At 42.5% G+C, this 25518-nt stretch overlaps 1 protein-coding gene across 6 annotated transcripts in view; it reads left to right on the top strand.

Moving 5' to 3' along the window:
• The first annotated feature begins 2451 nt into the window (after positions 1–2451).
• LOC310869618 (supervillin-like) overlaps positions 2452–25518 on the top strand; it is a 38916-nt gene continuing 15849 nt past the window's right edge. For 2 of the 6 annotated variants that reach the window (XM_083780443.1, XM_083780447.1), the window contains exons 1-19: positions 2452–2871; positions 5655–6156; positions 8597–8740; positions 8930–9103; positions 9729–9763; positions 12009–12070; positions 13522–13667; positions 14811–15042; positions 15889–16502; positions 16682–16817; positions 17867–17914; positions 19142–19204; positions 21413–21487; positions 21982–22117; positions 22492–22557; positions 24165–24197; positions 24402–24579; positions 24734–24903; positions 25286–25417. In XM_083780443.1, coding sequence (XP_083636569.1) covers positions 5876–6156; positions 8597–8740; positions 8930–9103; positions 9729–9763; positions 12009–12070; positions 13522–13667; positions 14811–15042; positions 15889–16502; positions 16682–16817; positions 17867–17914; positions 19142–19204; positions 21413–21487; positions 21982–22117; positions 22492–22557; positions 24165–24197; positions 24402–24579; positions 24734–24903; positions 25286–25417 — 2725 coding nt within the window. In that variant the 5' untranslated portion in view covers positions 2452–2871; positions 5655–5875. Of the gene's footprint in view, positions 2872–5654; positions 6157–8596; positions 8741–8926; positions 9104–9728; positions 9764–12008; positions 12071–13521; positions 13668–14810; positions 15043–15888; positions 16503–16681; positions 16818–17866; positions 17915–19141; positions 19205–21412; positions 21488–21981; positions 22118–22491; positions 22558–24164; positions 24198–24401; positions 24580–24733; positions 24904–25285; positions 25418–25518 lie in introns of all 6 variants that reach the window. The other 4 variants (XM_083780442.1, XM_083780444.1, XM_083780445.1 and 1 more) reach the window with 4 other exon arrangements.

Consider the following 25518-nt stretch of genomic DNA (forward strand, 5'->3'; position numbering starts at 1 on the left):
CATTGCATGTGCCAAGCCCAGTAGTGATTTAAGTAATTTTTGGCAGTAGATGGTTAGAAATCACACCCATGTGAAGTAAGTGGTACAACTCCGTGTGGGGGTCTCTCTCTCATTAGCAGGAAACAGTGCAACACTATTTATCTCTCTCTCTCTGTTTCTGGCACAACAGTGCCACTTTTGCCCCTACTGGTACTCTATACCCAGGCAGCCAGCCAGGCAGGCAGGCAGGCACCCACACACACACATACTCACTTAAGGAAGTGGTTTGCACCACTTAAAAATGTACAAGAAGGCAAAAACCAACAAAACGTTTAAATACATTGACCAGGATCTATCTACACACCTCTCTTCCCAGGTCTCAGCAAAAGTAAGGTGCAAACCTGACACTTATTTCAAGTCAGCACAAAGCACTTAAATGCCATTCCTGCTGATGGAGACATTTTCTTTGGCCTATGATAGTGCTCCTGTCTGGCTGTGGGCACACTTTAGATTCCATGCGGACAGAAGAGGCTGTGTTTTGCTTCATTTCCGTTTTTTTAGACAGCTGGTGGATGGAAAAGAAGCTCCACCCACGGGGCAGATTGCTGCATGGGCCAGCTTGCCCCAGCAACATGGTGCAGCAACATGTAGGGCAGGCCCCAGACTGATTGGTTATCCACAGAAGACTTAATTGTTCTGCTACCTTTGGTGCCCTCTAGTGGCAGACACATGTTTTATAATATATTGGTTTAGCCACCTGCTGGTTTACCTGCCTTGTTAAGAAGGGAAAACTGGGGACTAGAGAAGAGTGGGCAGTGCACGCATAGGAAGATTTAGAGAAATTATATTCCCATTTCCAACACTAACCTCAGTAAAACTATGCCTAAATCTAACCTTAAACATCAATATTAACCCTAAACCTAATCTCCGTAAAACTATGCATAACCTTAAAGGACCACTTCACCACTTTTCAACCTATCTTCATATAATAGGTCTGACTCCTTACTAATAATCTTGAAATAAATGGGCGCAATGTTTTGTCTCATAGGAGGGCTGTGGGCAGTTCAGAAACCGTCTTCCAGTGACATCATCGATGGGGAGAACAAGCTAATAGAAACTGCAGGCTTTCTAGTCCTGAAAAGTTGCAATGCGAAAATGGAAGCCATCGTTCTCTCACGATAATGAAAATATAAATATTTTTGTAAAAAAATCTTGTTTAAAAAAAATCTGCCTAATGTCACTGGAAGACGGTTTCTAAACTGCCCACAGCCGTCCTATGAGACACAGACTGAGTAGAAAAAAATCATGCCATTTTTTTCATGATTATTAGTGAGGACCTATTATATGAAGATAGGTTGAAAAGTGGTGATTTGTATTTGTTGATGTATTTATTGTGTAAAATTTTTATACTATGTTGATGAATTGAATACCACAATGGAAACAAGTCCCCAGGAGTTTGTATTAGAATATAATTTTAGCCTTAATGTCTGACTGTACCTCAAATTGTTTACATTTCTGAATCCAATTCTAGTAATATGCATGCCAGACTTCAAAGTGTTCCCATTTTGGTGGCTGGATTTCCCCTCATCTGAATGTAGTTGCATTCCAGTGTGCATGCCAGACTTCAAAGTGTTCCAGTTTTGATTTCCCCTAGTGTCCAGTGTGTCCACTCTTCTGAGGTCACTGGTGTGTCCACTCTGTTTGGTGCCCACGTTTCCCTAGTGGACATTCTTCTGAGCCCTGGTGCCCACTATGTTTTGGTGTTCAGATTTCCCTAGTGCCTTTTCCTCCAAGGGGCCCAGTTTTCCCTAGTGCCCAGGATGTTTTTGTGCCTACGCTTCCTGTTATCTTGTAAGAAAGAACATATTTTACTGTTCGGTCCCTTCCTCCTGTTCGCTATTTGTGCACATATGTTACTGTGTAAAAGAGGGGTTGCTTTACACTATTTCATATATTATCTGCACCTTTTATGTATCTGTTAAATGTCCATCATGCTATGTGTAACTTACATGTCCTTTATTTATTTTTTTGTAGTTTCACACAGCTTCTATTATTATTATTATTATTATTATTAAAAACCTCTGCTTCCCATGCAGATACTGATTAAAACTGTGAGAAATTGGAGCAGAGGTTTTTATTTGGCCTCCAAGAATTGTGCATGCACAGTTGCATGCAGCCAATCGGTCCACACCTTCGGCCTGACAAAAAAAATAAAGGCAGCACAATGACATGCTTATGTTGATATGCCAGTGTGAGGGCATTGCATAATAGCCATACCAGTATTTGGTATTGTAGCAATAAGTGCAACTTGTTGCCTAATTTGTGCAGAAGAAACTGCAGCATACTGGTGTCAATGTAAGGTGCACAGTGCACCCTTCAGTACAACATGATGGTGACATGGTAACTTGCACTTGATAATGTGAACAGTGGGAGGCAGTGTCGCAGCACCAAGGTTCACAGCAACTTAGAATAGACCATGAAATAGCCACCTTTTAAAGAATGTAATGTTGTAAGGGGAATCTAATTATATTTCAAACAAACGCAAGTATTTAGTCAAGGAGGTGTAGGTGTTCATTTCATAGGCTAATTATCATTACCATCTTAAATTCAGAAAGTGGCCAGTAAACTAACTAACCAGCCACAATCCCATTGGTTTAATGGCAATTATTCACAATTCCTTTGTGACTTTACTGTGTACAGTAACTGTTCTCATGTGTCAGTTGCTGTGTCCCACTCCTGGCCCCTCCATGTGGCATGCCAATTTGCCGAGGGGAGGGGGTTATATTTTTAACGGGGACAGAAGTGCTCGCCCTACATGGGCTTTCACGCTCCCCGTGGTTGCAGCGACGCACTGATGTCCAGTTCCGTCGGTGCGCGTTCATCGCAGTGCATGTAAGTAGACTTGTATACAAAGTTATTATATCATCTTAACTACTATTCATTTGTATATTGTTTTCGCTCTCTATGTTTATGGGTGTTGCTCATGAATGATGTAGGCAACCGTTAATTTTAAAAAGTCTGTTAATATTTGTCAAGTCGCCATGCCCATGTAGCAGCTGTATGTTACGTCTTTTGAATGAAGAGTTTAGAAAACAAAAATAGAAATTATATATGGGGTCGCTATTTTGATAAACTTTTTTAGTGACAGTGTGGCCTATATTTTGCAACTTATAACAATGAGCTCGCTTTGTGGTCAACCAATTACGGCAGTTTACAATTAGCCAACCAATTTAAGTGATTGACTAAATTTGTCAAATTGTCACGCTGGTTTAAAGAATTCCCAAATATCCTATCTCCCTGAAAAACACTTCATTTACACGTGCACAAGTCGAAGCTTTAATATTCTGGGGCATTTATGACAGTTGGTAATAAAACTGTTATTTGAATGTAACATAACAATGTTACAATGTTAATCTCTTATGTTATTATATGTATTTAGTAAGACATTTTAATCCAGTAGCCTACAGTAACATGCAGCAGAAGGCTATGGTGATTTGAATACATTGAATTTGTCATTTGTAACTTGTTGACACCTGTACATAATGCAAATGTAATATTTGGGGATATTTTAAGTAGGCTATGTTGCACAAAGTTCTCCCATTGTTCACGCTGAGCTGTCATGCTGCCTGGTAGCTGCTACAGTATCATAAAATAAATACAAATGGTCTGTGGTCTTGGTGGTGAGATGATGCATTGCAGAGAGTAATAACAGTCAAATGGATTGAACACTGTGGTTTATGATGCTTGGTAAACTCTAATGGAATGTCATAGCGGTGTATATTAAACCTAGGACATGCCATTAAAGTCCATCCAGACCCCACAAATGTGTCAAATCCCTTCAAGATCTCAGGTAATGCAAATAACTGCAACACCACAACCATTAAACCATAGCCAAAGAGTTGGGACAAGGAAGTGCATCATACTTGAGCTGGGTCTTATGCATTCTGCATAATCTGTGTAGAGTGACAGTGATGTGTTTTATGAAGCTGCCTGTGAAATTATCAAGACCCCACACCTACGACCCTAGCATCCTTTTAGCCCTGCATAAACTTCCTTTTATGAGCTTTGTGTTGGGGGCATCACATTTGAACTTAGTGTCATTTCAATGAAAGTGTCCTGTGTTGTTACTTGTTAGTGAAAGGGCCTTGTGTGCTCACCTACAGGCTTTAGCACAAGCGCAAGATAGTGTCACTGAAAGTTCTACTGACATTTTACCAGCAAAAACACTAAGGCAGTGACAGCATTTTGGAATATTATTCTTTCTTTTTGGAGAGGGAGATACGCACACACAATTGCTTCCTGTCCTTGTGATCTTCTCGGCTCATAGGGATCATTGTGTCTGACAGCTCAGCTCATTAAAGCTCTGTGTCACAGATTTACAGTCACCTGCTGAGACCACAATCCGTTTGAGTCAAGCCCTCAGTTAATTCAAAATTATGATCAGGCTTCTCAATCTCATGCCTGCGCTACTAAGTACTACCTTTCCTAGCCTAGGTTTGTTTTTATGCATTTAATACTGTCAGACAGATCGAGAACCACAGATATTTCTATACATTTTGACATTTAGTATAGTATTCCTTTCATTGTCTCTTACTTTTTGCAACGGGTAAAGATTTATAGCAAGTATAACCAGCACCTGTTTGATTGATTGACAAAGTTGTATCTATTAGCGTATGCAACCACCAGTGTACCATTCAGCCCGCTGCAGTAGGATTCTCTGTTGTACTAAGACCATAGCTCTCACACCACATTGTTCTGTAGGCTCCATTGTACTTCAGCTGCGGGGGGAAAGCACTAGGAATGCTGACACCGACAAGTTTGGGAAACTCTCTCCCTCTCTTCACAGGCCCTCCAACACACTCACAAATATTTGCCAGCTCCACCAACATCGACATGCAAATCTGGCGAGGTCAAATATTTATAAATAGTGTGTGGTTTCAGGCGTTGTGTTGTGTACACTGTACACACAGCCTGGCAACCATGTAGCCAACAGGGATAATTTTGCTCGTCAATGTGTGCACATCACCTTGGAGCTTTTCACAGTTCAGTTAATGCTGTTAGACATACTGCATTAACACTGTGTAACCACTAGCATGAAGCCATACTGTAGGTCAGAGTTTGTGTGGTTTTGATGGACAAACATGGTTGACCATGCTACAGCAACAATTTGACAGCATTTGCAGCTTTTCAGTTGCTGCTACAGCAGTAGTAGTATAGAACACAGAAGTTAGTGGTCGTTTGTAGCAGATATGTGCTCCTGAAAAGTTTGGACTGACTGCTGCCTCTGTGCCATAAGGGCCAGGCCCAGTGTGGAGTTGAGTGGCTGTGGTGTCAGGTTTCAGTGCAAGGGGAGATTCCTGCATGGCATCGCAGCCTGAAACAGGTCATCTTACAGATGAGGCTGAGGAGGACATGGATGTACTTGGATGAAAGGGTTGGGATTTGGGGAGCGGTGCATTGCACTCTATGGATGTCTTTTGGAGATGACATCAGATAAGGCATGAGTCATTGTTTGTTTGATAGACTGGTGGAGGGAGAAACATGGATTTTTGATTTACTTGTGTACTCAACGAGTGAATGAGGTCTAAATTGACACATTATGGAGTGTAAAGTGAATGTGCGTGCAGTGCACAGTTTGTTGATGAGCAATTTATTTTTGTTTGCTTCTATTTCAGGAGGAACACATCCTATTGACTGGCTTGCAATGACTCATTAGTGAGACTAAACGTACCCTGGAGTTGTTTGGACCTCACAGGAACTGAGATTCTCACCGGGCCCCGTTTTCTTTTTTGGTGTGCCTCGACTTGGAAAAAGAACAGGCCTACCACTCCTTTCCACTCCTAAATGCCTTGTCATTGTCAGAGAAGGAGCGAATCACCTGTGACCTTCTGAAGGGATGGATATGGATGCCGTGGAGACGTCAGCCCTGGAGCCGAGGTCCGAGCGGATTGCCCGCTATAAGGCAGAAAGGAGGCGGGAGCTGGCCGAGCGTTATGGCAACTTGGAGGAGCTGCCCTCCAAGTGGGTGCGGAGGGGCGGGAGTGAAGCGCATGACTCCACTACCCACAAGGAGATGCTCAACTCGGATACCCTCACTGAAAGAGTCAATGGCAGGTCTCGAGGGGTCGTTAACGGCACTGAGGCCAACACTCAGGCAGAGTCCCCATACCTGAGAAGGTGAGTCCATTCCGCAGTAAGGAGATTACAACCATTTTTGCTGAAGTTTTAATCACTTTTGTAATGTTAATATTTCTCTCCAGCCACCACTTGTGAGTAGACTACGTTGCATACAAGGGATTGATTGATTGATTGAAATATTTATTAACAGTTTGTAGAATTTACAGTACATTTTAAGCACAAACTCAATACAAAGACTGTCAACTGTGAGTGGACGACCCAATTAAGCATTACACTTGTTTACAACAGGGTCCACATTGTTCAATTCATCAAAATGAGAGAAAGGAAGTCAAGTGTTACACTTGGCCATGCACTTTGTGCTGCATGTACACACACTATAGTATCTGTGGGAATACAGCATTAGTTACGCACACTATAGTATCTGTGGGAATACAGCATAGAGTGCCAAAGTCCTGACGTCACTCTGTCATCCCCTGGTTTCCCCTGGTTCACGGAAGTAATTTCTCTATGGAGAATAACATGGGGTCATCTTAAAATCATTTCATATAAGCATTGTGGTCCAAAAATAAACAAGCTGTCTGCTGTCTGTTATTGTCAGGGAGGTGTCTCTGTATCGTTTGCGACCGTCAGTCACTCATGTATGATACAGTCTGTTTCTAGCGAAAATCTAACTAATTCAGTAGCAGTAACAATAGCGTTTTCTCTCAGTCAGTTGATTCTTCATATCCATATGAGTGTAGCAGCCGGGATGACATGTTTATTGTTTAAACACAGTCCTTATATGAGGTGATCTAAATTCCCCCTATGGGGATTACAATGTAAATAAAAAGTACATGAACCCGTGGATTTGAGCCCTCTACCGATATTGACGTCAGACTTCGGTGCTCTATTAGTTGTATGCTGCTGACCTGCTGCCGCTGAATATACTCACAACAAGCAATATGAGTTGGTTTGAAAAACATGGGACATGAAAAACGGTGTTACAGGCTTTCTCCTTTTGTTTTGAGTCAACAGAGATTCAACTGAGAAAAACAAATACGCCCTGTGCTCAACTGAGATAAAATGTTTAAAAAGTATACTGATGGTTGTTCTTGGATAAATGGGATTAAAGACTTAAAAAAGAGGAAAAGATCTCAGGCGAAAAAGTATAGGAGAGGATGTAAACTTAAAAATAACTTTGTTTCAGAGCGAGAACTGAGTTCGTGCCCTGATTTCATTTAATTTCATTGTTTTTGCGTACATGATATTGTATCGCAGTACAATACAGTTCCTACCTGTCAAAGAATAACGATGTTAAAGACAGCCTTTTTATACATTGAAGTTAACATCCTCTCTCCCACCTTTTGTGAGTGCCCGGATCTTTTCCTTAATTTTATTTTCCAAGAGAAAATTAAATATTTGATTATCTACAAGTACAAGCTCACGTGTTGCAATGCGACCCGATGTGAGCTTGTAGATCAGCTATTCAAAAAATATTTTAAAGGGCTTAAGCGGTTAACAAACACTTAAGAACTATATGTAAATACTAGTGTTTTAACCCGCCTTGACCCTCTCCATTGACCTTTCAACAGCACCTGTTGCACCAGGTTCTTCAATCCACTTCTGGACTGTATGACCTTTGTTACTGAGAGGTCTTAATCAGTGGTTTGCAGTGCTTTAAAGCAGGTTTTAGCAACTTAGTTGACTCCTCCCATGTGTTTGTTTGGTTCTCTCCTGGGACAAATCTCTTTTCATTTCTAGGGACCGACATACTGCTCTTGTAGTTGACTGTTACTATCGCTCTACTGGGATGGACTTACCCCACTGAAATGAAAAGTCTAATTGCGTGGTTTGGGTCCATGAAAGAATGCTCCCGGTATATTCCGTATTCTTCCTTGTCAGTTTGTTTTGGTTTGGTGAATGCTATTTAGGCCTACATACAACATTCACTGGTGCGGCCACCAGTGATGCCAACAATGTCCCCATGAGTGGAACACAAAAGACAACCAAAACGAGAATCCCAAAATGTAGAGGCGTGACTGCTTGAGTTAATCTAAATGCTGCCTAGCATTTTAACACTAAGCCTTAACGTTACAGAGCTTATACGTCCCCGAATTACCAAACATCCACTGTACCTGTCTACTTGGGTACAATGTGCTGGTTTTCTGACTCCTCTCTCCTCCTGAGAGCAAACATTATAATGATGAGATTTGGGGAAAATCTCACCGAACCACCATCACTACCACACATCGACCAACCCTAAAAAAGACAAATACAAAACAATAAAGGATACAGGCAAATAAAACCCTGTAACAGCTGTCTCCCCGCTCTCAGGAAAAAAAGGTACAACATCAGCATTAAAAAAAAGAAACGATCTCAAGATGTTGCATTTGACCAAAATGGGGTCAATATTGTACCTTTTTCCCCCTGAGAGTATTCCCTAGCCCACATTCTCCCCTCCTGCTCCCTCATCTGCTTCCCTTCACTCCCGCCCCTCCAGGCAGGGTCCCCAGGGCACTGAGCCCCCTGCCCCTCAGGGCTCTCCTGGAGTCGACGGCCCACAGCTCCGCACGCGGGTGTCCGTGGGCCAGTTGAAGAGTGCCCTTCAGCAGCGGACTGGGAGTGGAGCACAGCCTGAGAAAGTGTAGGGTCGCCTGCATGTGTGTGTATGTGTGGGTTTAACGAAAATAAAAGCCTGGGTACTGAGGCTAGTGTGGGTTTGACCTGACCGTCACAGTTCAACTGTTTACTCTACTTATTGCCTCAACATCCTTTTCCTCTTTCTTTTCTGATCGCACCCGGCTGCCTCCTATGTTATGTTTGTGGCTAGTAGCCCTGACACTGGCCATGCGACATCATCTCTCGACCTGGCCGTGAAACCGGGCGCCGAGGGGGGTCGGCGACGTGCCCGGCGCTACCTCCCTGGGGCATCCGCTGCGGGCCGCAAAACCAACGAGCGCTTCAGGACGCAGCCCATCACAGCCAATGAAATGCAAGAGAGCAGCGGGTAATGACAGTGTGCAGTGGTGGGGGGTGAAACGCTTGCTGGGGGGCTGTGGCCGACCATAGGACACGCAGCCTGGGTCTGAACTGTGAGGCTGAGCCTCCCAGCCTGGTTATTCTCAAGGTGTTTGTTTGCAGTGCTACAGTTGTTTTTTTGCTTTGCAGTGTTTCACTGGCGCAGCATGTCAGGAATGTGTCATGATAAATACTATTGAGTTTCACGACAATGCGAGACGAGTGCATCACAACTGTGCTTCATATGGTATCATCATCAGGAATTATTGATTTTAGATGATGTGGGTTTTTGTATCATATGTACTGTGATGTAGCAGACTGAAAAGTGCTGTGTTTTAGAGGGTGGTTTGATTTGCATGCGTTTGCACTTCCCAAGTCCTTTGTGACCTCTACAGTGTTGCTTTGTTGAGCATGTAAATATGACACGATAGTCTGTGTGTGGGGGTGTGTGCTGGAACACACTATAGCACAAGGACCATGTTCTATGAGCTCTACGACGAACTGATGGAGACTGTGATGGCGATCACAAAAACCTAAACATGAATCCTAATGGTTCTATTGGTGGATTTCATTCAGTGACCTCACATTTGCTCCTGTTTTCTCTCCTTCTGCAGGATGTTGGATACAGAGGAAGAGGATGGCTCAAAAGGTAATTTTCTTCGCCACTTGGCCTGGAGGCTTGGATCACGTGGTCTTATGTTATTGTGTTGGCCGAAAAAACAGCTGATCTATTGTGTGTAATACTGGCAATGCGTTCACTGTCCAGTGACGGCATGAGAGAGAGTCTGTTGATGTTCAACACATTGACAATGAAGAGCAGGTGCATGCATGTACGCACGCTCGAACAAAATCACCTGCTCTCAAGATAAGATAGTAGGTGTCATGGTGCTTACACCTTGTCAGATGCTTTGACGTTGGAAAATAAGTAACTATTAAGTAACTGATTTATGCTCTGTCCCATAACACCTCGTTGAGGAAGCATAAACTAGGCTTTTTGGTGTTTTCTTAGACGCTGTCAGAGGCCTTTTGTCATGTTCCTGTCCTCTATCAAACGATCTATCTTTACAGTGCTTATTTAGTTACATAAACAATCTATGTCCATTTGTGGACCTGCTTCTACAAACTACCCCTAGAATACACTGACATTTATTTCACTCATCATCAAGTGAATCAGGATTTTATTTTTAGACGTGGCCTACATATCAACGTTAAATGTTCTCACTGATGATGGATGTATGAATCATAAAACCAAGTCAGCCCTGGGACTCCTGTAACCCAAAAATAAAAGATTTTAACTACCACTTTACAAACATGATGTTGCCATTCACTTGTGCAACAACTACTGCCATCGGCACTTTCTTTTAACTCTTTACATACAGTTTATATTGTTATGTTTATTTAACTAATTTGAGCTTCCGAATTAACCACTTAAGCCCTATGCCTAATTGCCTACCATATGGCGGTGTTGCGTGAACATACAGAAAATATCCAATGACATCGGATTCTGCCAATGTATTTCAATGTGAATGGAGCGGTTTGCTGCCATTTGCAGATTTCTGCAAAAAACTAAAGTATCCCATTCCCATTGAAATGCATTTGCAGAATCCACCTTCATAGGTAGAATAAAAGCACTGTGTGACAGTTCCAACACAAAAACTAAAAAGGATCTTCCTGGATTGTTAAAACCTATGTGTCTGCACACAGAGGTTGTGGGTTCGAATCCACCATGGTGCATCTGGCTCACTGACAAGTGAGTCGATATTGTATTCAACAGCAGTGACAATGCGGTGAAGAATCAATTGGTAGAATCAATTGGTAATTTAAACAACTAAATTGGCAGTAGTAAAAAGCACACATGGGGTGTGACAAAGATAGATGGCCTTTTAGCTTTAATTTTTTTTATTTTCAGCCACCTTGGCAGAAATTAGGTTGGGTCCTGCCAGGTAGCTCAGCTGTACCAGGTGCCATGTGACAAGTGTATGCCAGGTGTGAGATGGCCCGTGGCCTCACATGAAGGGATCAGTCTCACTGTGTGCCGATGACTGACAGGCTGCTTCTCTGCTCTGCATATGTCCACAACCAGCTTCCCTTGCTTACTACACAGTAATATACGGCTATTTTAAATATACCACTTTGGATTCAACCGTGTAGGGATTAGGTTGCAGTTTGAGATTATGACTTGGGTCAAATTATAGGGAATAAAGCGCCGTACAATGTTATTTTGTACAATTGGGGCCCTAAACAAGCCTGGACAAGTGTATTGATATTTGTGCCAGGAAAATTAATAATAGCTTTTTAAAATACGACCACCTCACCTGACAGTAAATGAACTTAACCTGGTGACTTGACCAAATGACCACTAGAAGTTCCAGTCCCACCGGTCACAGCTAAATCTAACCAACATTTTTGTTTTCCTAGTTGTATTCTCTGATCGGTATGTATTGTATTCTCGGTCTAGTTCCCTCAGCTCTGTGTTCAGTGTCTAGGTTTTGTCGTGCAGTTTCATTCCCAGTTGTTATAATTATCCCAGGTGTCTCTGTATCGTCGCTGTCGGGCAGCAGACTAAAAGAGGAATGATGTTTTTCTGAGTTGCACATCAGAATCAGTTCTGCCTTGTTTGTTTTTTAGTGTTACCCAAGTTCCTGTTGTGCCTTCTTCTAAGTTTTGTTTACCTTGCTCCTGATTTATTTGCTCAGCCTCCTATTGTCCTGCATTTGGGTCCAATTCCTCACTCAGTAATTAAACCAGTAACTCACTCTGAAACATAACACATTGATGTTTGTTATAGTGTGTGTCTGTGTGTGCACGCACGCGTGCCCGTTTGTGTGCGTGTAATTGTGTATGTAATTAGAAGTTTTTGTGACAAATTTTGTTATTATTTGTTTTTCTCACAGCGGATGTGAAGACGGACGATCGCGCCAAGATGAGCGTGGCAGCCAAGATGTCCCTGTTTAAAGTATGACCATCTTAGTCTTAGCATTTGAAACAGGACTCCTTTCTATAGTTGGATAGGACCTGCTTCTCTTCTTCTGTTCTGTGTTCCATCTTAATGCCTGTTTATAAGAAAGTCACTCCTTAAAGCTGAGCAGGGACCCATGCCTAAAGGCTAATTCATATTTTGTCATGACAAAATATTAATTAGGCTTAATGCTCTCATGTGTGTGTCGGCTAACAACAGAAACAATGAGTGAAGTGTCTCACCAAATGAGACACAGAGACACTGCACCTCACTCATATTATCAGAGAGGGGGTTACGGAAGTAACCTTAAGATTTGTGTCGGCTAAATAACAAACATAATAAACCTGTCTAACTGGAATTTCCTCCAAGATGAATGATAATAAAATTGAAAACCATCAGTATACACTATAACTATTAACTACAGGAAATGGAGTACCCTAAACGGGATTAAAAGTTAATGCCCTGGACTTCACTTCTGCTCCCGAGAGCTTGCAATGACGGATATTAAACAGTCAGTGTGTTGCTGTCTCCCATGAGCTCTCACAGCTGATCACCTTACAGTGAGTTGGCGAACCATATAGAGCTGATCACGCAGAACCCATCATGCACATGTTGAGGAATATGACTGGTCAAACAGGTGTTAGGTGACTACATTTATATACTGTGAATAATAGTTGCATAACATACTGTGCTGTGTCTGAACCTCCCCACTGTTGGCTTGTATCGTGTAACTGAACCAGTTGAACCCTAACATGACATCCCTATTCTGGGGCTAACATTTGGCAAAAATAGCAGATCTGCAATCTCGTTGAGATGCGTTGTAGATCAGCTATTTTTTGCAAAGAATGTAGACCAAAAACAGGAGGGCGGGCAGGGCCCAATGAAGTCTCCCAGGGCTTTGATGCTAGGGTTAGTTGTTAATCATCCTTTTGCTCTCTTTTTTATTTAAATTTCCCTTCAGTAACAATGCTTCAAGCAATAGCATGTCAATCCTAATAGTTTTAGTGAGGAAGCATTTTGTCAAAATGTGCCAGTCAGTATATTGGCTATTAACAGCCATCACAGTGCTGTTATAATTAGCCTGCTGGTCTGTGCAGGCAGGCAGGCAGGCTGAGGTAACAGAAACCTGTAGGGGTCTGGTTACACTGACCTGTAGGGCTGGCATTCTATCCCTCTCCCTCGGAGTCACTCTACCACTTTATTTACCAGCTATCTGACCCACTTCCCCCTCCCTCCCTTAATCCATCCATACAAATACAAAAGATGGACATAAGTACAGGTAGTTTTCGCTGTAATTTTGGTAATCCTTTGTATTATTTACTAACTAGAGCCAAATATGTGAATTGGCTATTTGACCTGAATGCTAAGGTTCCCCGGCCTAAAGCAAGGGCCTCACTGATCAACATACTGTATATCATTGACGTCTCCCCCTCTTGTCTTCCTCATAGGAGCTGGAAAAGACCTCCACCCCTGAGGCCTCTGCGTACCTGAAGCCTCGCTCTGGGAGCGTCTCCCATGAACGCAGGGTGCGTCGTGGCAACGAGCATCGCTCCCTCACTCAACCAATCACCTGTGAAGAGATGGTGGCCATCAGGTGGGCTGTGTGGATCCCTGGTGGTTAAAGATGAAGCACTGTAAATTATATATCACAAACAGCAGAACAAAGAACCCTACTGAACTCACAGACACATCCAAATCCATTAATAATACAATACGGTAGAACAGTGCAGTAGAGTAGTGGTTCCCAAACCTTTTCGTGTCAATGGCCGCGGACCCCCATCTGACATGTATTCTGCCAAGGACCCACAGAAGAGAAGAGTTGTGTTAAAAAGAATCACAACCCGGGGGCACGGTGGCACAGTCGGTAGTGGTGTCGCCTCACAGCCAGAAGGTCCTGGGTTCGATTCTCATGTGGGCGCTGGGGGCGTGTTCTCCCCGTGTCCCCTAGGGTAGGTACCCTCACAAAAACATGCAGTACTCCTGGTCTCTAAACTACCCTGGCCAGCCGGGGCGCCTGATAGAGGGGAATTAACGTGTTCCTTCCACGTGCTACGTACGGCCGGGGAAACTCTCCCCTGTCAGGTGAAAAGAAGCAGCTTTAAAGCATTAAAACACCATTAAACAGCATTAAAACACCATTCATTGTCAATGGCATCTTAAAAAATAGCTTAGCATGGCATGAAAGTAAAATAATATGGTTAAAGTAGTTCAAATGAACAGCAATGCTACTGGGAAACCATAATAAATTATTTTATGTATATGTGAATCTACATTAATGTTTGTTTGAGTATACAGTATGTGAACTGGATTCAGTTAGAATTAGATTCAAACTGAACTTTTGACCTGTTCTGTTTTGACAGTTGGAGTCTCTAATTATAACCCACTGTCAGGAGTGTAAAGCTGTGATTTACTACCAAAATACACACATTTGTGTTTCAGTCAATCCCACCCTTCTCTGCTTTGTAGTTCACAACTTCACATCATAAAATACACTGGGTCTCACTCTCAGTGTGAGGTCTGGGGACCCCCTAACCACGCAAAGCGACACGTGAGCATGTACGTAGATCTGCTATTTTCACTAGTTTGGGTCCCAGGCAGACGTCTAATTTATCTTTTGGGTCACAGGCTAAAAAGGTTGGGAATCACTGGTCTAATGCATTTCAAGATGGGGGTAACTGAAATGTAAAAAGTTTGAGAATCACTGATATAATATATCCACTCACCTCCTCCCCAGCAGCAACCCACAGCCAGCATCTTCACCTGAAGTCGAGGCTATGCAGGCTGAGTCTGTGGAGGATGATGAGAACTGCAAACTGAGCATGAGTGAGAAACTGGCCCTCTTCAACAAACTGTCGCTGCTGGGGAGTCAGGAGGGTGGTGGCCCCGCTGCTGATGCCCCCCCAGAGAGGCGCAGGCAGAAAGGGTCTCGCTACCTCACACAGCCTATCACCGTGGAAGAGGTCAGCCTGGTGAGTGGCTTGGGTTGATCGTCCGCACAATAGCATTGCTCCTAAAAAATATTTATATATTAAACATTTTTTAACTTTTAAACACAGAAAAGTGGTACAACGTTTCGGCCACACATGGCCTTCATCAGGTGTGTTGGGTTGATATTCTGACACTGTAAAGATGACAAACATTAACCACCATTAACAAACCACTATTTTGACGAAAAGATTTAGTGTAAAGGGAAGTGTGGACCAAGTACAGAGCCAACTCCAGTCAAGTAGTCTAGAAGTACCTTTGTAGACTTCCTTTGAAACATGTTTTGAATAGATTAATCATGTATACAGTACTGCATGATGCAAATAACATTGCACTCATTAACTGGAGCGATCCTGCTCTCTAGTTTGGGTACACAGTTGAGCTGTTGAGCTGCTAGACACGTGATAAGATTTATCACTGCAACACACGTCCGCATTAGGGCAGGGTATTATTGTCTGCCGATAAAATGATGTATCACATACTGTAAGAAATTAAAAAATATATAGGAATACTGTCATAGTATTAAAGAACTTACCACCAATCTTCGAATTCACAAATTCTCTGTATGAGTGTGGGTGAACTGCCTGATTGGTTTACTCTGCATGCGTATTGCTGAAACATAAATTATTTCAGGCAAGTTTACTGACTGGACATTTTTGAGCAGTGCCAAACCGCTCCAATGACTGGCTGTGTGTGTATGTTTGTATGTCTGTATGTCTGAGTACGAACGGCTACGAACAACAGGTGTCGTTGAGCAGCCTGCACCACTCAGTTCACATGGTTGGGAATGGGAATTTTACTATTATTCCTTGCTCTTTATCTCTGTTCAGCTCCAGAAAGGTCCTGTTCAGCTTCCCGCTTTCCGCCTGTCCCTTCACCTCTCTGACCGGCAGCAGGCTCTGTCTGTCAACCTCAAACCCAGTGAGGTGCGCTTTGCCCAGCCAAGAACTGGGCTGGGGCGCGGGCCTGGGGAGCTCACCTCCACCGACCAAGGTCTGCAGCGCTGGGAGTCAGAGCCAGGCATCAGAGGAATCCTGAAGAAGAGCCACTCTGGGGATCCCGACCGGAGAGCAGCAGATGACAGTGGCCTGCAGGATATGGCACCCATCCAGGAGCAGAATGGTAGAGGCTGGAGAGACACAACAGCCATGCAGGAGAAGGTTGAGGAGGTGGAGAGACAGGAAATGTGTCTTGCACCACGTCCTCCTCCACGGAGAGAAAGGCGCAATGCTCCGGGAGTGGACGGGAGCATGCTGACAGCTGCGCCCTGGAGGCAGAGAAGTCGTGCCAGGAGGGAAACCATAGCCTGTACCCCAGTAAGACCCTCAGCTGAACGGGTCTCCCCTCAGGAGGAGAGGCCAGAGGCCAGGCTGTGCCAGGTTGGGCAGCAAGATCAGCCTGATTACTCTGTGGAGCAACGCTTAGACACTGCGGGGAAGGGCAGGTAAATTAATACTTGAATAGTCATATCTGTCTGAGCACGTATAGCAGTGACAGGAGACATCTGAGAGAAAGGAAAGAGAAGAGCGATTGTGTTGCCTTGCTTGTCGTTGAGGATAATGTGAGTCAGTGGTAATGGTGTCATTTTTCAAGCTCATAATGTCCCCTAATGTTTCGATAAAGGCTGTCTGACCCGGCCAATGAGAAAGAGGATGAGCCACGAGGCAGGAATGATAACGCACCCGTGAGACATGTTCAGGTGACCCTGGCAGACCACAATACTCCACCCCTGGAGGCAGAGAACAGTCGTGTTAAAAAGGTAAGACCCACATAATTCTCATCTGCGGAAGTCTAAATCACAGTGAAAAAACTTTAAGGGATTGAATGGGACTTTACAGACGTGTAGAAGGGATTGCACGCTAAGCTCACCAACTTTTGCAGTTGTTAGTTTGGTTCAACACGGCTTCTCTTTAATGTCATTAATTTGTACAGTCAGAATCTCAGCAGGCTAAATCCAGTCTTATTTAGCCTGAAAGTGACAGCTGCAGACCAGAGAAGTTGCTCTGTGGGAGGTTCCAGTCCAGTCAGGCCGGTGAAGTGGTTTGGGAAAAGGCTGTCTCTCTTCTTCAGAGAGAGAGAGAGAGAGAGAGAGAGAGAGAGAGAGAGAGAGAGAGAGAGAGAGGAGAGTTGTAGAGGATCTACAGTATTAGGGTGCACACACAAAATACTCAGTGTAAATGTATATGGGTTCATTTGGTTAGGGTGAGTAGAGGGTTGTAGACACTGTCAGAATTACAAAGGGAATAGGGATAAAAATAACCCTGAGGATTTTACTGTGTGGTCTACTCTACAACATATCTGTAGGCTAAAAACAGATCTCCATTACATTGCCTATATCTGCAGTATGACATTCTAAAACAATGTGTGTGTGTGATATCTTCATCTGTGAGAGACTGTGTTGGCGGTTATTGAGTTAATTTGTCCTCCTATCCTTTGCGTATTTGTGATTGAGTTGAAATCAGATATACAGTAGCAGCATCGCTGAGCACGGCTGTTGGTCTGTGTTAAGTGTTTTAAAATCAGCCTTATGTTATTTAGATATGTCCAGCTTGGTTAATGTGATAATACTTGGATCAAATGGACTGGCTCAGAATGACTTTAAATGCTAATACATCTTGGCTGTTTATAAGTGGTTGGTTGGTTGGTTGGTTGTAATCACCCTGGTGACCATCAACTTGCAAATAGACTATGTAGTTGTGTTTTATTTTTGATGTTTATTTTTATACACAAAGTCAGGCCTCGATCGCCTTACCACTTTGTAATCTCTGTTTCCCTTCTTCGTCTTGCTACCTATACTGCCCTCTGTAGGAGGACAATGAATTTTCTCCCCATGACGCTGTCCTCCCTGAGTGCTGGGTAAGTCACAATGATGAGTACCGCGGCTGTACATTAGTATTCTCAGTTTCTCACCATACTGTATGGTAATACCAACAAAGAAACATATGAATGGGCAGGTTTGGTGATTTATACCTTTATCACATACCCAGCCTTTATTTGACCCGGGTAAGAGTGATTAAAGGTTGTTGACAGTAACGCTAATCTTATGAGACTGAAGCTGCGTTTACTGAACTTTCAGTAAATGCAAATGCAAATGTGTGTATATATACACACACACACACACACACACACACACACACACACACACACACACACACACTCTAAGGCTGTCCCAGACCATTCAGGGTTCGAATGTTCGCTCGTTAAGGTTGGCACTCAAATCTTAATTAATGGGCTCGAACCATTCGTTTTTTATTTTTATTTGTATTTATTTTTATTAAATAATTCATTGTTATTATTATTTTACTCGAATATATGCAATATGCATAATAAGAGTAGCCTACTATGTTCATGTTGTGTTTACAATAATTTGAAAGTCCTGCTTGACAGCAGAAGAGACACAGTGACGCACGCACACACACACACACACACACACACACACACACACACACACACACACACACACACACACACACACACACACACACACACACACACACACACACACACACACACAGCACTTCTGAGAGTAGCCTACACAGGTGGAACAAATTAATGAACGAGAGACAGCTAACGAGCAAGCTACACTCGTCAGCTGCCTGCGAGCAAGCTTACAGAGACATTGGGAAGCATTTTTGGTCTGACAAAAAATATGGACAGTCGTACAGGTACTCACAATTACCATGTTTTGGGGGCTGCTTGATAATTCAACTCATGGCTCATTTTTATGGAATGATGAGCTCGCATATCAGCTTGTTTTTGCGCTAATCATGTTCGAGGCTGATATCTCGTGTTGAATTGCAGCCTGGTTAAAAGCACTCGGAGAAATTAATTAATTCGAAACAAATGGTCCGGATGTTCGCTCGAAAATTCCTGCCGAAGTTCGAGTCCTAAAAACAGGGCTAGGGTACAGCCTACACACACACACACACACACACACACACACACACACACACACACACACTGTATATGTCTAAAATCACCAAAGTTGTCCTTTAATGGTCAAAAAACAAGACTCCAAGAAAAAGTGAACCTTTCAGGAGTACTTTGCAAGAGGTTCATCCCCTTCTCCCTTTTACTTCCTAGGAGCCTGTCTTTGCCTCTGTCTATTCTAGCAGTACACCTCAGTATATCATGTGTTTCAATCAGGTAAATGTGAGAGTGCCGTGCATACATTTGGGCCAGTCCGTGCATGGTGGCCTCTGCATTTAAATATGGCGATCTGGTATGCAGTGTCTTGTATGCAGTGGAGAGAGTTTAGAAAGTTTGTCTTGCCATACAGGCCCCTGCGATTGTGAGTTTTGACAGATGAGTGAGTTTTGACAGATGAGTCTTGATTTTTCCACTCATATTGTAATCTGAAAAGTGTGTTTGGTTTGAAAATTGTACGTATACGTCTTTTTTAAGTAAAACATTGGGTTCGATTCACTAAGCTGTTTAACTAAACAAAAATATTTAACCAAAATTATAAGTAAATTAATTGACACAAATTCCCACGTTATGAGTCTGATTCATTCATCTTTTTTGTTTGGTGAATTTTGCGGGAAGTCTGCTTTCTCATGTCTACTCGGAGTCAGAGGCAGACTTACACGGGACTAAAGCTTGTGTATGTCATTAGAATACACAACAATTACAATATTGGCAAACTTTAATAAAATATTTATGTGCCCAACATTTGTCAACATATATATAAAAAGAAAGATGTAAAGGATCTACTGCTTGGATGCATATTATAGACATGATGCAAATTCGACCGGTTTGAGCTGAATTATTAGTTCCCTCAGCGTGTTTGCCGCAAGTGTGGCCACAGTTTTGCTATTGGGCTTTAAGTTTCATGCCAACCCCAAAGTCATGCTTTTAATTCATAATATTGACCACATCAGTGATCACATGAATGCAGTCTCACCATCTGATGTATGGATGAAATCTTGTCCATTACTCCATTTACAATTCCGATGTTGGACAGTGGAGGATACTGTATGTTCATCCAAAGGACAGAATCCCCTCAGTAATCAAAGCGCTGATTAAATGTATCGGATATCTTTTTTAGCTTGGCAAAGGTGAGTGAGCAATTGTTCAGTAGAAAGGGCTTATAATAGCATTGCCACATTTTATTAGCCTTTTGTCGTGAGGTTGAACTTTATAAATGAACTTCTTTCTCATGCATTACACATGAGAGTAGGCTATTACTTTATTGTTCAGTGGATATCGCAACATGTGAGGGACTCTTGCCAAAATAAGCTGATCTACAAGTTGTTACAGTATGTGGTGTGTCCCTTGTCCGACACGTTGCAAGCTTGTAGATCTGTCCATTTTTAAGCGTGATAACGTAGTTTGGTCTGACGTTAGAGTTCCCGGTTGCCTTTTATGGTGTTAAATGGTGTGTGGAGGATGATCTGATCTACACAGGATCAGATCTTGTGAAACACACAACTGAAGGCTGTACACGCAGCCTGGTGAATCGCACATGAGATTGTGGTTATCGCAAATACGCACCCCTTTGGTAACTTTAAGAACAGCTTAGTGAATCAGTCCCATTGTGTTTTTTGTTGTTGTTGTTGACCGTTATAATCCTACATAGAGCTGGGCAATATGACCTGTGACAATTTGGACTTTCACTTAAAGGGATTGTGACATTAAAAAAAAGGTTTTGGAATTGTTCTTTTTTTTTAGGTTTTCTAATCTCAATTGCACCCAAAAAACATGAACTTTTAACATTCAGTAGATTTTCTGTGATCTGGGGTTTTCTGGCTCAAACATGTGCTCTGATTTGCCGGCAGTAAGTGACATCACTTACTGCAAATCCCATATATGTCAATGGGATTTGCCAGCAGATGTCACTGTTTCACTGTGTTGCCTGTTTTCATTGTAGCTCAAAAGGCCCAAAAAACCCCAAAGAAAACTTCAGACCACAGAAAATCCACTGAATGTTCAAAGTTCAGGTTTTTTGGGTGTAATTAAGGTCATAAAACCTAAAAGAAAAAATAAAAAGAAATGAAAATGAATGTCATAAAACCTTTAATATTGAAAAAACATATAACTCTATCTATGTATTTACTTACAACAGATAGATGGAGATGAAATTATTCTTATTAATATTTTCCTTACACTATCTATACTATATGATCCATTGAAAATACAAATATTTTAACGATAAAAACTGAAAGATATATTTTAATGTATTTTTTCATTGTCCATTAAAATATGTAGACCGTATAGGAGGATTTATTGCCCATCCCTAATAACTCTCTCTTACTGTCTTCCAAATTCTCCTCATACTAATTCTCCTAACTCATGCTAATGCTTTACTCTATCTCTGTTAATGTCCCATTATGTTTTTATGTTCTCCATCTTCAGACTAACATGTCCTTCGAGGCCCAGGAGGTCTCTTCTCCTACCCAGAGCCAGTCTCAGCCTCAGTGGAGACAGAAGGTCATCCTCCCACCCACTAAATGTCCTGTACACATACATTATGAGGTTTACTCCACTAAGATGAGGTTTACCCCACTAAGAAGCAGTGCAGCAGAGACTAGATACTGTACTCGAGTATCCTAATTCAGTGGCATTCAACCTTTTCAGGCCGTGACCCCCCAAAATAATCATATTTGAACTGGGGAGCCCCCACCCTGACAAGCACTTGGCATTGTAGGAGTTGAGGCATTACATTTTGATTCGATCCCACAAATAAATATTGTGAAAAGCCGATCTACAAGCACACATCGCCTCTTATATTATTTGACAATTTGACCAATGCTTGACCAAATGCTTGACCAAATCTTTACAGTATTGTTTGTTGATTACTTATAATGCAGTAATGTTTTTTATTAAGGTATTGAAGAGGTCTTAATTACTGTCACCTCCCTGGGGGTCCCGACCCACAGGTTGAGAACCACTGTCCTGATTGATCTGTTTATGTGGTTGTCTAGGCTCAGACAGCCGAGGAAGAACGGCCACAGGTGACAGTGGCTCAGCAGGATGCTGAGGAACATGAACGATCCAGGGAGAGAGGGGCGGCAAATGATGTAACCCGGTTAACCATGGCTGGACACATGGCCAACAGAGGTGACATTTATATCTATTATTATTGACTCTCTGTTTTTCTGCTTGCTTTCCTGGCTGTCTGCTACCTGCCTGGTGGTCTAACTACAAGTATGTCAGTACCAGTCATGTTCTTACACTGTTTCACACTCATTCTCTCTTTCTATATCGGAACTCAACTCCTGTAGGTAAGCCGTGGACTGTGATGATAGTAGAGGTCTATGTTGTCACTCTTTCTTTCACATCTTATTGTCTCTGATTTGTTTCTGTGTTGCTTTATCGCTTCCACTGTATTTGTGTGTGTGTATATATATATATATATATCTTTTTTTAAATCCTTTTTCTTCTTTGCGTCCCCCAATTCCTTGTTCACGTCTTTGTCTTGTGTTTGTCTCCAGAATCAGACGAAGATGACTCTCATGACAACAGACCTTCCCCTGGAGCAACAGCTTGCCCACATGGAGGTTAGTGTAGGGTTAATCCATATACACTGGCCGGATCTTCCTGCCAGGAGCTGACACGATGTGGATGTAAAATGGAATGTTCTGGTCGCTGCAAATGCTTTAAGTCTGGACTTATCTGCACAGTGCACACCCCTTTGTGGTTGCAGTTGCTAGTATATACTGGCTTGTCACTTGCCCAGCCACCATTGCAAATGAGAATGTGTTAATAATGACTTGCCTAATTAAAAAAGGAAAAAAGAACAAGCACTAAGCTTTATAGGATTTAAGTTTGTGTATGGTAACCATATTTAAAGGGATTGTGACATTTAAAACACATTTTTGTAGATTTTTAGGCTTTTTTGGCTTTTCTTGACATCAATTTCACCAAAAAAAAACGAAATTTGAACATTCAGTGTATTCTCTGCTGTCTGGACTTTTGTGAATAATTATGCAAAAATGTCTCATCTGGTTGGACGGCAGGCATATACGTAGATCCCTGCTAAATCTCCGCCCCCTCCCCTCTGCTCCCTGCCTAGTGCCTACCCTCGCTTCCTCATTGTGACCGCGACTTTGTTTCTTTGTAATACTTACTAATAATGGCTTCTAGAGAAAAATCAATCTGCTCTGTTGTTGGCTGTGGATACCAACTTACACTGGATACCAACTGGCCTAGATGACTCTTTTATTTTTGACGACGTTCCTACCACGTTGTCAAAGAAGCGCATCTTGGGTTGACAGGAAAGGGGGAATTACCGACATCTACAGGCTAAAATAATGTGTTTTTCCATGGCTTCTCAGGATGAACTTTACACATGCACAAACACTCGTGTCAAGAAATACTGGAGTGGAGTTGAGTGTTCAAACTTTTTAGACACGTTTGAAGGACCATGGCCAAGACTTTTAATGTTGTTAAAATTATGTTATAAATCATGTCATAATACCTTTAAAAAATATGTCTATTTGCCTATTTGAACCTAGGTCATTCAAAAGCTACAAAAGCACTTTAAAATGTGCCATAAATGGATTTTGTGTATGCTAATTAATACAAATACATGTGTTAACTTACACATATGAAGGTCATCTGTACCAAATAGTCAAATACTGAATATTCAATGAAAATAGCAGATCTGCAAGCTCACAATGTACCACGTTGGGATGTTACAGCTATTTTTGGCAAAGTGGTCTGGTGTAGGGGAGAAACGTGAGAGGGGGCCATGTACAGATACTGGTCAATGAAGTATATAACGTTTAAGTGGTTAAATGAACACTGCATATATCATCTACTCTTTATTGAGATTTATTTTGTTTGTAAATGCTAAATGGTAAATGGTGCATTTATATAGCGCTTTTATCCAAGGCGCTTTATATAGATTGTGCATTACATTCACCCATTCACACACACATTCATACACCGATTGCGGCGGAAGCCATGCAAGGTACCAACCAGCACATCGGGAGCAATTTGGGGTTCAGTGTCTTGCCCAAGGACACTTCGACATGTAGACAGGAGGAGCCGGGATTCGAACCGCCGACCCATGGATCATTGGACGACCTGCTCTACCTCTTGAGCCACAGTCGCAGTTTGTACATTTCTGGTCTGAACTTTTTTTACGTTGTTCACTTCACAGGGATCGCCAAACAGGCTGGGACGGAGGCGGAAGGTATGATTTCAGAAATGCTATACAAACATGACTCTCCCAGACAGTAGTGTGTGTGCTTTTACAGATATGGGATTATGCTGTGTTGCCAACACAAGTAATATGTGATTATTGCTGACACCCATTTATCTAGCTTTGATTGTATGCTTCTCTTGTTGAGTCTTGAATAAGAAATAATCTTCTGTTTTTTTTTCCATCCAACTCCAGCTGCTTCCCACAATGCCCCACAGGAGCTGAAGGAGGTGGCGACTACAGAGGAGCCATTTGGCTGTTTCTATGGAGAACAGCCGCCTCCCTCGACCTGTGTCCCTGCTTCCTCCGGGGACGGTGCTACAACCGAGCAACAGCAGGATTTAAGTGTCTTCTGTCAGACCAACACGCCCATGTGAGCCTGTGTTATCACACAGACATAACATTTATGTAGCAATGACGTAGATACTATTATTGATTAACCAACTGTGATGAACATAACCCATGTTTTACGTGGGTTATTACTTTTGACAAACCTCGCCGTGTCTCGTCTCCTGTGTTAATTGCAGACTGACTTCAGCTGTAGCAGAGCACAGGCGGGCGGTGCGTCCATCCCGGAGGACCCAAGGTTCCAGGAACCCCCTCCGGGCTCTGGCAGCCAGGGAGGACATCAGACAGGACTACATGGGCGAAAGGATAGTTAGTGCAGAAGATGACAGCAGGATACAAGCGCAGAACAGTGAGTCAAAACATCTACAGTGAAAACCCTCAGCGTTTACAGTCCGTTTGGTTACATTTGTAAACTCTTATGAATGCATAAATGTGTAGCTTTTTCTCCTAATTCCTAAAGGCCAGTCCACACCAATGCCACCAATGCAACTACTTTCAAGTACTATTATCCCCAAATGGCACCAGTGACCAGTCTGCAACTGGTCAGTTCAGACCGCTGCAGCGTTCTCTAAAACGGTTTTGTTGCAATACGTTGTGTTAGTGTGGACTGGCCTTTAATGTAATCTTTGCCTTCTCTCGATCCGTACCACCCTAAATCTCTACGCGTCTGACCTTTTCAAAAAATAAAAAAATCTTCTACAATCTTTGCTCGGGTTTGATCCACTATCCAGAGTCTAAGAATCCTTCCGGAGCGGACTCACGGCGGGCCAGCACAGAAGATTTCAACAGCAAGACATCCTCAGAGGCAGTTAATAACAAGACCCACCCTCCCTTCAGCAGCCACATGCTCATTCACGTCAAAGGTCAGAGAAGAGCATGTTAGCATTCGCGTGTATTTGTGTTCATGTGTGTGTTTAGTGTTTACCTCAGTGTTAAGTTATCCATTTGTACCCTGAGTTAAATT

This window comes from Protomyctophum parallelum (genome assembly GCF_964188405.1).
Source record: "Protomyctophum parallelum genome assembly, chromosome: 13".
In the NCBI taxonomy this organism is placed as follows: domain Eukaryota; kingdom Metazoa; phylum Chordata; class Actinopteri; order Myctophiformes; family Myctophidae; genus Protomyctophum; species Protomyctophum parallelum.